The following is a 13,135-nucleotide window of genomic DNA, read 5'->3' on the forward strand; positions in this document are numbered from 1 at the left end:
ATTTTGTTACTATGTATTATATGATAACTTCCACAGACTTTGTTTATTTCTCAACATTTTTATTATTTACAAAAAAATATTATTTATAATATTATAGGGTATAATCAAATTTATCAATTTTCCATTTAAAATCTACAACTTTATTTATAGTTATTATTATCATGGTACATGTGGTGTTATCTTCTCAGCATTTTGAGTTAGAAGTCTCAGACCAACCCTAACCCTTATGTAACTTGAAATTTAGAAATTCTAAGTCCATTTTGACTTACGGGCACAAAAGACAGATATACAAACAAATATGTGTTTTTCTAAATAAAGAAAAGAAAACGTCAGTGGCAGAAGCAAACTTCTATGGCTGTTATTTCTTAGCTTTTTTTTTTTAATTGCACCTGCAGTGTTAAAAGATTAAAACTAACTAATTATAACATTAAAAAAAGAATCAAAACGAAAACTAAATCCTGCAAACGTGACAGCAAACAATGAGGCCATTTAACAGCGCCCAGCTCGTTGCGGTTCCGATGCAATTCATCCCGTTTAGTTAAGAGTTGAGAGGGTCTTTTACATCTTATTTTGAAAGGTTTGGCGGAAGTTGTGCTTATTGACGGAGCCCGACGCAGAGGTGGCCAGCAGCGGGCGGCTCTTGCGTCCCTGCGGGCGCTGAAACACAAAACCTTTCTTGGAAACAGATTCCGGGAACCTCTGTCCGGCTGAACAGAGCTGCTGTCTCCTCTGCGCCTCACTCAGTGAGGGGAGCGCTTCAGTCGCACATCCAGCGCTCAGCACGCTTATATATATTTGAATCATTTTGAAGGACTGAACCGAAAACTTTGGAGGACCGTTTATTATTATTTTATAAATAATATTATAAATATTCACTGCAGGGCTGTTTTTACACTGGTTTCAATCCTTATGGTTTTTCCTGATTTGAGGTAAGAACATTTCTAATATGATTTGGGTAATTATGGGTATTTTATTGCAGTATGCATGATTCAAAGTAAGGTACAAAATAAGCTGAAGAGACGAGTTATTATGAACTGGCGCAGTATAAATAAAGCTGGATTCAGCGTAACTGAATTGGCACATTTACTTGAGTTGTGCGTGTGTGTGTAAATATAGATGGGTGTCTTTTTAAAGGTGCTCTTTAACAGAGGTGTGGACTCGAGTCACATGACTTGGACTCAAGTCAGACTCGAGTCATTACTTTTATGACTTTAGACTTGACTTGAAAAAATGTTCTAAGACTTGTGACTTGACTTGGACTTTTACACCAATGACCTGGGACTTGAATTGGACTTGAACCGGTTTACTTGAAAAGACTTGATATTTCACCCCAAATATAAAATTTAACATGCATATTATATAGAGATTGAAAATGTGACGTCATTCAGGGGTAAAACCGCAAAGGATTCTGGGAACTCGTGGCAAGAGGTACTAGCGCACGCAGGCTTTCAATTGAAATCAGTCACACAGCGATAAAAAGAAACACAAAAATGTCAAGAAGCCGTTGTATTATTAACTGCAATAGCCGGTCGCATGACAGCCACGGGAAGCCGACGGGTAAAGAGATCGGTTGTTATCGGATTACGTCGTTGAAGAGAAATTGTTCGAGCCATGTTTCCGAAGTAACAAAGACGCGACGGATGGCCTGGATTGCAGCCATTCAAAGACCAAATATAACGTCCCAGAACACTCCAGCTCACATGTTAGTCTGCTCCAAGCATTTCCACAAAGGTCAGAGTTTTGTAGTAGTTAATACGTCATTTTCTTAACATAATTGGTGATATAGGTTACAAGCAAGTCTGGCGCTGAACAGAAATGGTCGCGCTATGCTCCTTTATTTATTGTGCATAAATAGTGAATTGTCCTGACACAATATTGCGTTTCTCCTCTGCTATTATGGTACATTGACAAAAACATATACTTTTATTCACAGGATAAAACAGTTGTTTTGTATCACTAATTGCCCAGTGCGATTACAACATACAGTACTATTGTCACTGCTACATTTCTGTAACGCGTACCAGAAATTATTTCCACTACTAATTAATTACCCTTGAGCTCAAAGGTCCTATTAATAAACGGTTAACGAATGTGTATTTATGACGACAATTTGTGAGACTGGTAAACTTATGATACGTACGATGGTCTTTCGTTCTACACGGTGCATTTCAAGGTCCTGCACCCATCCGTCGGTAAACTGTACCTGGGCTTGTTGCAGTGACCTGAAGTTACTAAACTTTCATGAGTGTGTGCACTCACTCCAAGAAGCGTATAATTATAAATATGCATATAAATATGCTACAATGAGATAGCTGACTTCATCTAACTAGCAAATGTTGTCCAGGCTACGTTGGTGATACAGTTTTTTTTAATGTGTATGATATTTTTTGTCATGCGATTTTAAAGCTGGTCCTACAACCACATCCAAGAATAACATGCAGCTTATCTCAGAACCGTCGGTGAAAATTATCCTTGGAGCTAGGTTTAATTGAGCTGCATTTAATAGAGGTGCAATTTCACAATTTGTGTATATTTTCTAAGTTCACTATTTTGTCATGTGTTGAGAAAAACACAGATTTAAAAATTACATGGTCTAATATTTACATTTAGCATAACTGCAACATTCTTTTTTCGTTTTTTTTTTTTAAAGACTCGAAAGTACTTGAAATTCAAAATTTCAGACTTGTGACTTTACTCGGACTTTTACACCAGTGACTTGAGACTCGACTCTGACTTGCCTGACATTACTTGAGACTTGACTTGAGACTTGAGGATAAAGACTTGAGACTTACTTGAGACTTGCAAAACAATGACTTGGTCCCACCTCTGCTCTTTAACCCTGTGGTGAGGGGACTCTGTTTGTAACCTTAGCGGCAGGCTTCACTGTAAATAAGCACAAAGGTTTTCTGACTGATCACTTTTCCCGTTGTCCTGATGGGAATGGTCACTTTCATGATTATAATGCTTCCATCAGTAGGGTGGTGGAGTGTCGACAGATCTCCAACCAGCTAACACTACGGGGAGATTTGGGACAGACATATTTGACATAAGCAACTCAATTCGCATTAATTAAGGGAATATAGTTCAGATGATCTCTTAGTTCCTACATGGTCATCGTCGTCTCCACAGGTGTGCTGTCAAGTCAGCAATGGTTGTACAGGCGGTGACCATTTTCCATCATGAGGAACAAAGAAAGTCATCCTGCTCGGATCCTGCCCCTTCATCCTGGGACCCAGCAGATGACCTCCGCTGCATCACCACCACCTTCCAGTATCTGCAGACTTCTGGTACGCCAGCCACATTTAAACACTTCTAGTGTCAGTGTCCATGTGGCTATTAAAAAACAAAAAACAAAAACACTAATAACTGAACTGTCTTCTTCCACAGGTTGGTACTGGGGTCCCATCTCAGCAAGTAAAGCTCGGGAAGCTCTCCTCACAAAGTCTGAAGGCACATTCCTGGTACGGGACAGCAGCCATCCACAGTACATGCTGGCTCTGTCAGTGAAGACTCGCTGTGGACCTACCAGCGTGCGTATAGAGTACAGCAAGGGCTGTTTCTGGCTGGACTCTGTCTCCCCTGGCCTGCCTCAGCTGCAGTCCTTCCCAGATGTTCTCACCCTTATACAGCACTACACCAGCTCAGGCCACGCAGCACAGGACAAGACATCTAGTGACATTCACCCCCAAATGGAACCTGACCCTTCCCAGCACGCAGCTAAAGACAGAGGAGTACCCCTGAAGCTGAAGCACCCGCTTCACAAACTGGAGGTTTTCCCTTCTTTGCAGCACCTGACACGCCTCACCATCAACAGGCACACTAACTGCCCCAACCAGCTGCCCCTCCCAAAGCCTCTGCTCTTCTACTTGCAGGACTATCCTTTCTCTATATAATACCTGCCCCTCAGCGACAGGACAGTCAGACTGGAATATGGTCGCGTCGTTGAGCGGATACTGTGAATCGGGGACTCTTTGATATATTTATGTATAATAAACCACTCTTGACCTCACTGCTCATGAATGAGCTTATTCTTACTGCACTGCTGCTGGTATTCTTCAATAAATATTCAATTATTTTTACATGCCGACCCCAGCTACTGTGAAATGTGCAATGCCAATATGTGAGTTGTTTTCTTTCCTTCTTTTTTTGATAATGTGGCCCAGTGAGAAGAAAGCAGCTCCTAAACCAGCTGTTTCGAGTGTTCTTCAATAAAGCAGCCTCCGCTTATAAATAATAAATCAGTGAAGAAAACATCTACTCTGTGCTTTGTTGCTCTAGCAGAGATGACAGTAATAATTTGGGGTTTCGTAACTTAAAAACAGTTTTTCTCCAGTGGAAGAGATTAAAACTCCAAAATACACACAAACAGATGTGTAAACTGCAAAACAAGACAAAACAACATGTGAGACAAATAAAGGAACCATGCAGAGTCTGTACCCAGAGTTCTGCTGTCAATTCAGTGTTTGCATATAATGTGATGTGGACTTCTTTAGTATTCACAATCCTGAGAGAAATCTGATATCTTTCATTTCCAGAAAGGAAACATAAACAAATCAAATGCTCTTCAACGAATGCAAAAGCCAACAAAGAGGGCCTGTTTGTAGCTTGTAGAAGAGGATTATAAATACCATTTCTGAGAATTAAATCTCGGAAATGTTTATTTTTCCAGCTGTTGTGTGTGTGTGTGTCTTTCCCTCCCTCCCCTCTTCTGAATTACTGGTCACTTGAGCACACAGATAAATGTGAGGTATTACTGTTTTCATGGAAGCGCATCTGAGCTCGTTTCCACGAGTTGGAACTGAGCAGCGCAGAAAAAGCCTCTTATCAGGATTAGAGTAAGTGCTGCGGTTATTAATACACTGCTGCACTGCCAGCTCACGCTCTGTTTGTGTGCCTTTCAGCTCCAACCTGCCGCCGAAAGGCTTAAATCGTTTCTCAGGCCACAGTTAAATGATCGGGATAAGCAGAATAAAATCTCTATCGAGATCACATTGATCTTTATCAGAATGAGGCTCCTTCATTGGGATTTACTGCAATATTAAATGAAGCCATGTGCCATTTAAGAGCTATATGCTGATACAGGAGGAGAGCTCAGGTTGAAGTAAATGTTGCAGCAGCTCAGTGTAGAAATACTTCATTACAATTTAAAATTCTATTTAAGTAGTGACTAAAGTAAATGACCTTAAAGGATCAGACCATTAATACTCATGATACAGATAAGTCAGTCTACAGCAAATTCTTACTGGCAGCTGGATGTCAGTAAAGTTACTGTAAAAAGTGACAGTAAAAACTTTTTACAGTAAAAAAAACCCTTCTGTAAATGATGTAATTGCATTTACAATAAAGTTGTTATAATTTGATTTTACAGTAATTTTTCTGTCATTTCTATATGCAACATTACTGTCATTGAATAAAGATCAGACTTCTACTATACTGTACTCTATAATCTCTTAAATCAGACTTTATAAGATGCTCATGTTTTTTGTAGTCTTTACAAAAGTGTATAACAGCATGAACACAGTGCTGTCATGGAAAAATGAGACTTCATCCACTGACATGAAAGCACTGATGGGCTGAACTTTATCTATGGATCTCAAAGCTGTGAAGCAGATTTATTAGAAGTGATCACAGAAAACATTTTGGCACGTCACCCTTTTTCCTGCTTCAGTTTCACGCTGTCAGGCGTGCCTGTGGCCTATTGAAAAGGACATTTAGTCGATGCATTGACTTTCATGGTGCGTACGCCTAAAATAGTTTAGGATTATTTAAAAATGTTGCAGCGTTACCTATCAAAAATCAGTTAGCAGACTAAATCCAGGTAATACTCTAGAAACAAAACTGAAAGCCAGCAATTGATTTTTACTCTAAATCCAACAAAGGTAAAAAAAAAAATTAAGACTGATAAGGATACCGATATTTGATCATTTTAAAATTACGATATTCGGAAATATCAGCTGGGATTGTTTTCATTTCAGACAAACAGATTTCCACAACACTTACATGTAGTTATTATTTACTCATTTAGGCCTTGATTATTCTCCATTGCAGACATGAACACAGACAGCTGGAAACCCGACAGCCAACTAGCCATTATTTATTATACTTCTCTGAAGTCCACTTAAAGTCCATGACCTTGGGTGCATGCATAGTTGATGCGCTGTAATATAAACAAAAAACAGGCAGGTACACAGACAACCACACTGACTCTCGTATTCACAGTCTGATGAGGAAATTTACGTCACGCTGACCCTAGTGGCTCATGGACATGGAAAGTGTAATCCCACCTTTACTCTTTGCCCCACTGCTCGGATCACTTTGTTGTCGTTGTTTGCAGACTTCAAAACAGGTGTTTCCAACAGGAAGTTGCCTCTGGTGGACAAACTATGAAACATCAACACTCAGAACCAGGTTGAAGGGTGTTTCTCGTGTCTGTCCTTTAATTTTTACAGTGTGTGTGTGTGTGATCTCTCTGTTCTTCCTATCTTGCATTTCCATATTCATTATGTTATGGAGTCCAATATATTCACTATCCCCCCTTTGCACCTGTCCAGAGTATCTCAGCTTTACCTCTAACTTTTTTCCAAAATGTTCAATCTCAGCTGACCCACTGATGTACTCCTTTCTGATATTGCTCATCCATAAATACACAAAAGAGGTAGAGGGGAAAATCCATGCAATATAAACTAATACACAGTTTTTATTTCACTCCCTCTAAACTTCATAGTATGAGTGTAACATCCAACGACCTATGTTGGACATGCAATCTAGACATGCAAACATTAGCACATGCTACTTGGAAATATAAGCAGGTATAGAGCTCAGAAGCTCAGATATGGATAAATTTGATAATACCCTTATTACCAAAATTATGTGTATTGGTAGGCTGATCAGTCCCACCCACAGCATCGAAATACAATTTAGCGGTGATAAAAGTAAGGGCAATCACAGTTGCAAGAAGAATTCTTAGTGCATGAAAAGACACATCCTCCCCAAACTTCAAATATTGGACCAAAGTTATATTAGAAATTGTATCACCTGGAAGAAAATTGTAAAGAGTCGATGATGATGATAATGACAACTCAGGCAGATCTTTGTAATAAAATGTTATTAACAATGTTGATGTTGCAGTTTGAAGATATAATTGCAGGTGTGAGTGTCAGTTCCTGCTTGAAATTTTTATAATGATGCTCTCTATTCAAGTTTAATACAGGAAATGCAAATTTCAATAACAGAAAGTAAAATACGAAAAAAAAAACCCCAATAATTATATGGTACTCTGTCCCACATATGTGTTTAATCTAATATATAAAAGAAGCTAATATATATGTTATTTTTATGTTGCTGTATACAAGTATTGATTAAAACAGTGATATTATTATTGTTGTTGTTGTTGTTATTGTTATTGTTATTGTTATTGTTATTATTATTATTGAGAAGAGTGGTGTTGTACTGTAGTACATTGTTGTGCGGTCCCCACCCCCTCACTTCCCTCCTGTTAATCCTTCATAGCGGCGCACAGTAAAGAAGCAGCGGCGGAAGCTAACAAAGCACTACTTGGGCTTCATTTGAGTAGATTTTTAACTAATAACTTGGTGAGTTGGAAATATTTTCAAGAATCCTGTAGCTGTTATATTTTCTAACACTTATTGTGGGTAATTATACTATTGTTCTGACTATAAATCTGTGTCTTCAATATTTCGCCTAGCCTAGCTAGTGAGCTAACGGACCGATAAAGTCATATAGACTTCCGTTATGCTAAGCTAAGTCTAGCTATCTAGCCTAGCAGGCTAAACCGGTACCGGTTTGTTACTGAAAGGAGAAGCAATGATTCCGGCTCAGCAGCTTGAAATAAACAACAAACACGACCTGAGTACATTATATCACACGTGTTGTACGCATTTACTGTAGCACCCCCGAGTTATGTTGTAAACATTCAAATTGAGCTTACAGGACACACACATCCGGCTAAGCTAACGCTCGATGATTAGCTAGCTTCAGTAAACACAACATCCTCCTAGACTAAATCTGGGTCAAACACCACTGCGGGGGTCCAAGTTATATTTCGCTGACATACATTTGCATGCTAATACGGCCAGTGTTGTAGTGATGGAATAAATGTTTGACGGGATATGTATGTGTATTTTTTTGTTCGAGCTTGATGCCGGAGAGGGTCAGAAACACCGGAGCGGAAACGTAACATCACAGTAGAGGGCTTCACTGTATGACTCTTAATTTGTAAGCCAACTATGTCGCGATGGGCCCTTGACAGTATGTACAGTATGGCTGATCAGGGGACCATGAAAAGCCATGATGGTGGTGATATTGTCGCAGAAAGCTGCACAGTTAGCCCCGGTGTTATTTTGTTTGGACTTTGCCAGCACAGCTGAAGGTTGCTGGCAGTTCATCGTTTATCACAGGCATAGTGTTAGAAAGTTGGACAATGCTTCAGTGTAATAAAATAAAATTACCCACTCTGATATAGATGACGTTCACGTGTTTTAATCAATCTTCTATATTTTTTCCTGAAGCTATGGCAGCAATCAGGAAAAAGCTGGTCATAGTGGGAGATGGAGCCTGTGGGAAGACCTGTTTGCTCATCGTGTTCAGTAAGGACCAGTTTCCAGAAGTCTACGTGCCCACAGTGTTTGAGAACTATGTTGCTGACATTGAAGTCGACAGCAAACAGGTAAGCAGTATTTATTTCTTCCCAGAATCGGTGTTTTGTAACTGGAGGACTCTAGTGGCTGCACTCATGTAATGCTAAACCTATAGACCAGGGTGGGCAGTTAATTTTCACAGGAGACCTACATGTTAGATCTAGTCTAACCTGCATGAGTTTGAATTATTGAGCAGATTGAGTTCTGCTTATTGGCAAAATTAATTGTCTGACCTGCCCACCTGCTACCGACTGTGCACTGCTCGAAGATATTTCAGCTTCTAAAAACTTTTGGCAGGTCGAGTTAGCACTCTGGGATACAGCAGGTCAAGAGGACTATGACAGACTGCGCCCGCTCTCCTATCCAGACACTGATGTCATTCTCATGTGTTTCTCCATTGACAGCCCTGACAGTCTTGGTAAGTAAAAACAGAGGAGACTCAGCAATGTTGCAGCTCATTTTTAATTTTAAATTATTATGACTAAACCACCAAAGGCTTTGTGGGAGGGGGAAAAAAGACTATTAAAAAAGGGAGGGGATAGCTCAGTAGTTAGAGTGTTCGCCCCATGATCAGAAAGTCGGGGGTTGAAATCCACCGAACGGCTACCTGAGTAAGGTACCATCCCTGCACACTGCTGCCTGGGCGCTGGATTGATAGCTGCCCACTGCTTTACTGAGTGAATGGGTGCAGAGAAGGCTCTCCTTGAGTTAAAACCTCTGGAGATTGTTTTGAAATCTGAAAGTCTTATGTGGGCCAGTTCTTTGTGTTTTCATTGGTGGTTAAAGGTGATTTTTGAACACCTTCTAGTTACTTCCACCACCTAGTTACCCCTACTCTATTTAAGGTCTTTGCCTTGTGTAGCACATAAAAGACAAATTCAGGATTCAAATATTGGCCTGAAAATTCAGAGTAAAATGTTTTTTACTTTCCATTTGTTTGTTTTACCTGATCAGCTTCTCTGTTAAACCTAAATGTTTAAATACAAGGGTTTCCATTAAAAAACTGTATTAGAAAAAATAAGATGGTAATACAGAAGAGGCAGGAGTTACGCGCTATATTATTACTATATATATTTAACAGTAGCGCCTGCGTTTTGAACCAGTACCTGGGTAAGAAGGAGTATTGACAATAATGTCACAGCAATCTTGCCAGGAATAAGACGAAATGTACTAGAGGATACTGGCTTTTAGCTGCTCCCTCATTCACATGGTGTCACCACAGTAGGTTGCCCCCCATGTTTGATTTGGCAGATTCACCGGATGCCCTTCCTGATGAATGTGTAAACCATAACACTATGGAGCCACTTTTTTTTTTTTTTAATATATGTGTATATTTATTGTAAATAATGGCTTGAGCACTTGCAATACCATTGGTAATGAGAAAAAAAGAGTTCACTGTAAACAGACCCGATGGAAATTCTTGAGATTTGGTCATAGCTTGAATAATCTAATATTAAGAATCAGAAACATAGAAAACAGCTGTTGGACACGGAGTCATGTTATGACTGTCTCCCACCATGAGTCTCAGTTTGCTCTCCTCTGTACATCACAGTGGACGCACATTTATCATGTGATCTGTACCATTACAGCACACCTTGTTCTCAAGTTTCTCCATCTAAAGTATCTGCTCTTCTTGATTCAAGTCCACACCACCTTATCTCGCATACAGCCCAGAGCTGCAACTTTTACAAGTTAAAAGAAAAGTCACTAGCAGTGATTTTAAGTTAAGACAAATAATCGTTTAATTTCTGCTTGCTGCCAAATGTCAGCATTTTATTTATTTTTGCATTGTTTGCACTAGGGCTGCTCGATTATGGCAAAAATGATAATCACGATTATTTTCACTGAAATTGAGATCACGATTATTTGACGATATTTATTTAACCCTTTAAGACCTACCATAGAACCAAGTCCACCAGAGCTTATATTATTTTTTTTTTTTTACATGCTGTAGTGCCATTTGTGGGAGCATTTCAAGTTGCTATACATCAATACAACTGTTATAGCCCATATTTTAATAATATGTATGCATTAAGTCCATAGTAATTACATAAATTGCAAAAAAGTGCAATAAACTACAAAAAAAATTGAAAATCGCTTTTGTTTTGTTTACATATATTTCTACTTGGAGAAATTTAAGAGGTTTATCCCTCAAAACTTTAAATACAATAAAGTTGCAAAAAAATAGTTTCCCACCACAGGAAATTTATTTTGAGTGTCTTCATAGTTTTATTTTGGAGATACAGCAATTTTTATATACTGCAGGAAAAACAAAAAACAATCCTATGATGCAAATTTGCAAAGAAAACAGCATGTGCATCATTTCACTGTGGGAAGTGTTACGAACAGCTGATAGTAACGGCAAAGCGTGTTTCTGGAATATTATGTTTTTGTTCCTGCAAGCGCTTTTTATGCAATTTTTGCAAAGCTATATGTGGAACGAAACCGTGACCGAGGACAAGCTGATGGCATCAGATGTAAGTACAACTCCTCCGGTTTCATATGCAAAACAAATTATTGCGCTAGCTTACACGGTTCAGATTCTACAGGGATTTAAAAATAGTTACGCAAAACGGAGCGTGCTGCTCTGACCGGCTTTAAAGGGTTAACAATGACTTTAAAAAAATAATATAAAATAGTGTGCAACACCACTGAAGTTTTTTTTTTTTTTTAACTCTCTTTTCAACCAACGGCAGTCACTCTCCAAATAACTTCTGCTTAGCTTTCCGAGCTTCCCTCGGGTCCTCTTAATCAGCGGTCTCCACCCTTTTTTGCGCCACGGACCAGTTTATACCCGACAATATTTTCACAGACGGCCTTTAAGGTGTCGCGGATAAATGAGGGAGGGGCTAATAATCGGCTCAGTCATTTTTAATGATCGTTGAAAGCCCAGATCGTAATCGTGATTAAAATTCGATTAATTGAGCAGCCCTAGTTTGCACAGCAAAACATGTTAAATGACATCCTCTTAGCCTATAGGAGTCTGTGATCATTAGTGTTTTCCTGCTGGGTTACAGAGCAACAGTACGGTAATCCATTAGGAAAATAATCAACAGCCGTGTGTCTCTGCTTTGAATGCTGCTATATTTGTCTCCTTATTCAGAGAACATCCCTGAGAAGTGGACCCCTGAAGTGAAACACTTCTGCCCTAATGTTCCCATTATACTAGTGGGAAACAAAAAGGATCTGCGTAATGATGAGCACACTCGGAGGGAACTTGCCAAAATGAAGCAGGTAAAACTTAACGCCCTGAGCAAGAAAACAAACAAACTTTGTCAGTGAAAGATTTTTTCCTAACATTGCTTCTTGACCTTTATATTTATTTTAGGAACCCGTTAAACCTGAGGATGGGCGGGACATGGCTAACAGGATTGGTGCCTTTGGATACATGGAGTGCTCTGCAAAAACAAAGGATGGTGTGAGGGAAGTATTCGAGATGGCTACCAGGGCTGCACTACAGGCCAGGCGGGGAAAGAAGAGTAATAAATGCGTCCTACTGTAAAAGGAGGCATGAGGACTGCTTCCTGGAGGGGGAAAGAAGGAGAATTAGGTCAAACCTACCCCCAACACACCCACCCAAAAGACTGTTCTCCCCAGTTTTTACTAAAGATGTAATGCTTTTACTTTTCTTTTATTTCTTTATTTCTTTTTGGTCTTAAGCAAAACTAGTCAGGTTCTGTCAGTATTCAACTTTGAAGTTATGGAAAATACTTTTTTTGTACTTAAACATAAGTAAATTTGCCATAATAATCAAACCTCCTTTATCCACACGTTCTATGTAATCAAAAAGGTCAGCGGGGGAACCGTAGTGTCAGCCTGCCAACTGCAGTTAAGTGCTAAAGCCCTGCGAACTGATCAGAGGAATGTTTCCACAGCCAACTAGGGTTGAAGTACCTGCTCACTGTGACCCGTAGTCCTTTAATTATTGACAAACTCGTGCACACAAAGTCAAAATTTGTTTGTGTTCTTCATAAACAAATCTGCATTATGATCACATGCACAATGCGAGACTGGAAAATCTTTTTGCTAAAATGCAAATGGAAACTTAGTGTTTTGTGTAATAAATTACTTTGTAAGAATCTGGATAACTTGCATCACTTGATTGAACACTGAATTAAACTGAACTAATGAATTAAAGCCCTGCCTAGGAACAGAATTCAACTTTATGCAGTGGTGAGGAAAATCAAAGGCCAGCCTATGCTTTAGGCTCCTCAGTTTATGGTGAACATTTTGGATTAATGCGGGCCACTCTTTGGCCGTTCCCCTGTGAGCTGAGCCTGAGTGCACACAAGCATGTCAATGAATCCCATTAATAGTTGTTAAAAAACTGACAGCCGAGATGTTTACTGATCAGGACAGTGAATGTGAAAAATAAACCTGCCCAGACTTTCTGGGGGTCAAACTGCCTCTACCTTCACTTTTTGTTCTAAGCACATATCAGTAATCATCTCTAGTTGAAGGTGATCTTTTTCCTGAAT

At 39.3% G+C, this 13,135-nt stretch overlaps 2 protein-coding genes across 3 annotated transcripts; both read left to right on the top strand.

Annotated features, from left to right (window-relative positions):
• The first annotated feature begins 614 nt into the window (after positions 1–614).
• LOC309706988 (cytokine-inducible SH2-containing protein-like) lies at positions 615–5,360 on the top strand. 2 transcript variants are annotated; one of them, XM_082534049.1, is made up of 3 exons: positions 615–929; positions 3,130–3,287; positions 3,388–5,360. In XM_082534049.1, exons 1-3 carry the CDS (start codon positions 910–912, stop codon positions 3,891–3,893), a joined length of 684 nt encoding a protein of 227 aa, XP_082390175.1. In that variant the 5' UTR covers positions 615–909; the 3' UTR covers positions 3,894–5,360. The 2 variants fall into 2 exon arrangements, with proteins under 2 accessions (XP_082390175.1, XP_082390176.1); XM_082534050.1 differs by lacking the exon at positions 615–929 and adding an exon at positions 992–1,731.
• A 2,119-nt stretch (positions 5,361–7,479) lies between these two features.
• LOC309706024 (rho-related GTP-binding protein RhoA-B) lies at positions 7,480–13,063 on the top strand. The gene is made up of 5 exons (XM_082532203.1): positions 7,480–7,592; positions 8,529–8,686; positions 8,955–9,075; positions 11,761–11,891; positions 11,986–13,063. Exons 2-5 carry the CDS (start codon positions 8,531–8,533, stop codon positions 12,157–12,159), a joined length of 582 nt encoding a protein of 193 aa, XP_082388329.1. The 5' UTR covers positions 7,480–7,592; positions 8,529–8,530; the 3' UTR covers positions 12,160–13,063.
• The last annotated feature ends 72 nt before the right edge of the window (positions 13,064–13,135 follow it).

This window comes from Aulonocara stuartgranti (genome assembly GCF_965226115.1).
Source record: "Aulonocara stuartgranti genome assembly, chromosome: 5".
NCBI classification, from domain to species: Eukaryota; Metazoa; Chordata; class Actinopteri; order Cichliformes; family Cichlidae; genus Aulonocara; species Aulonocara stuartgranti.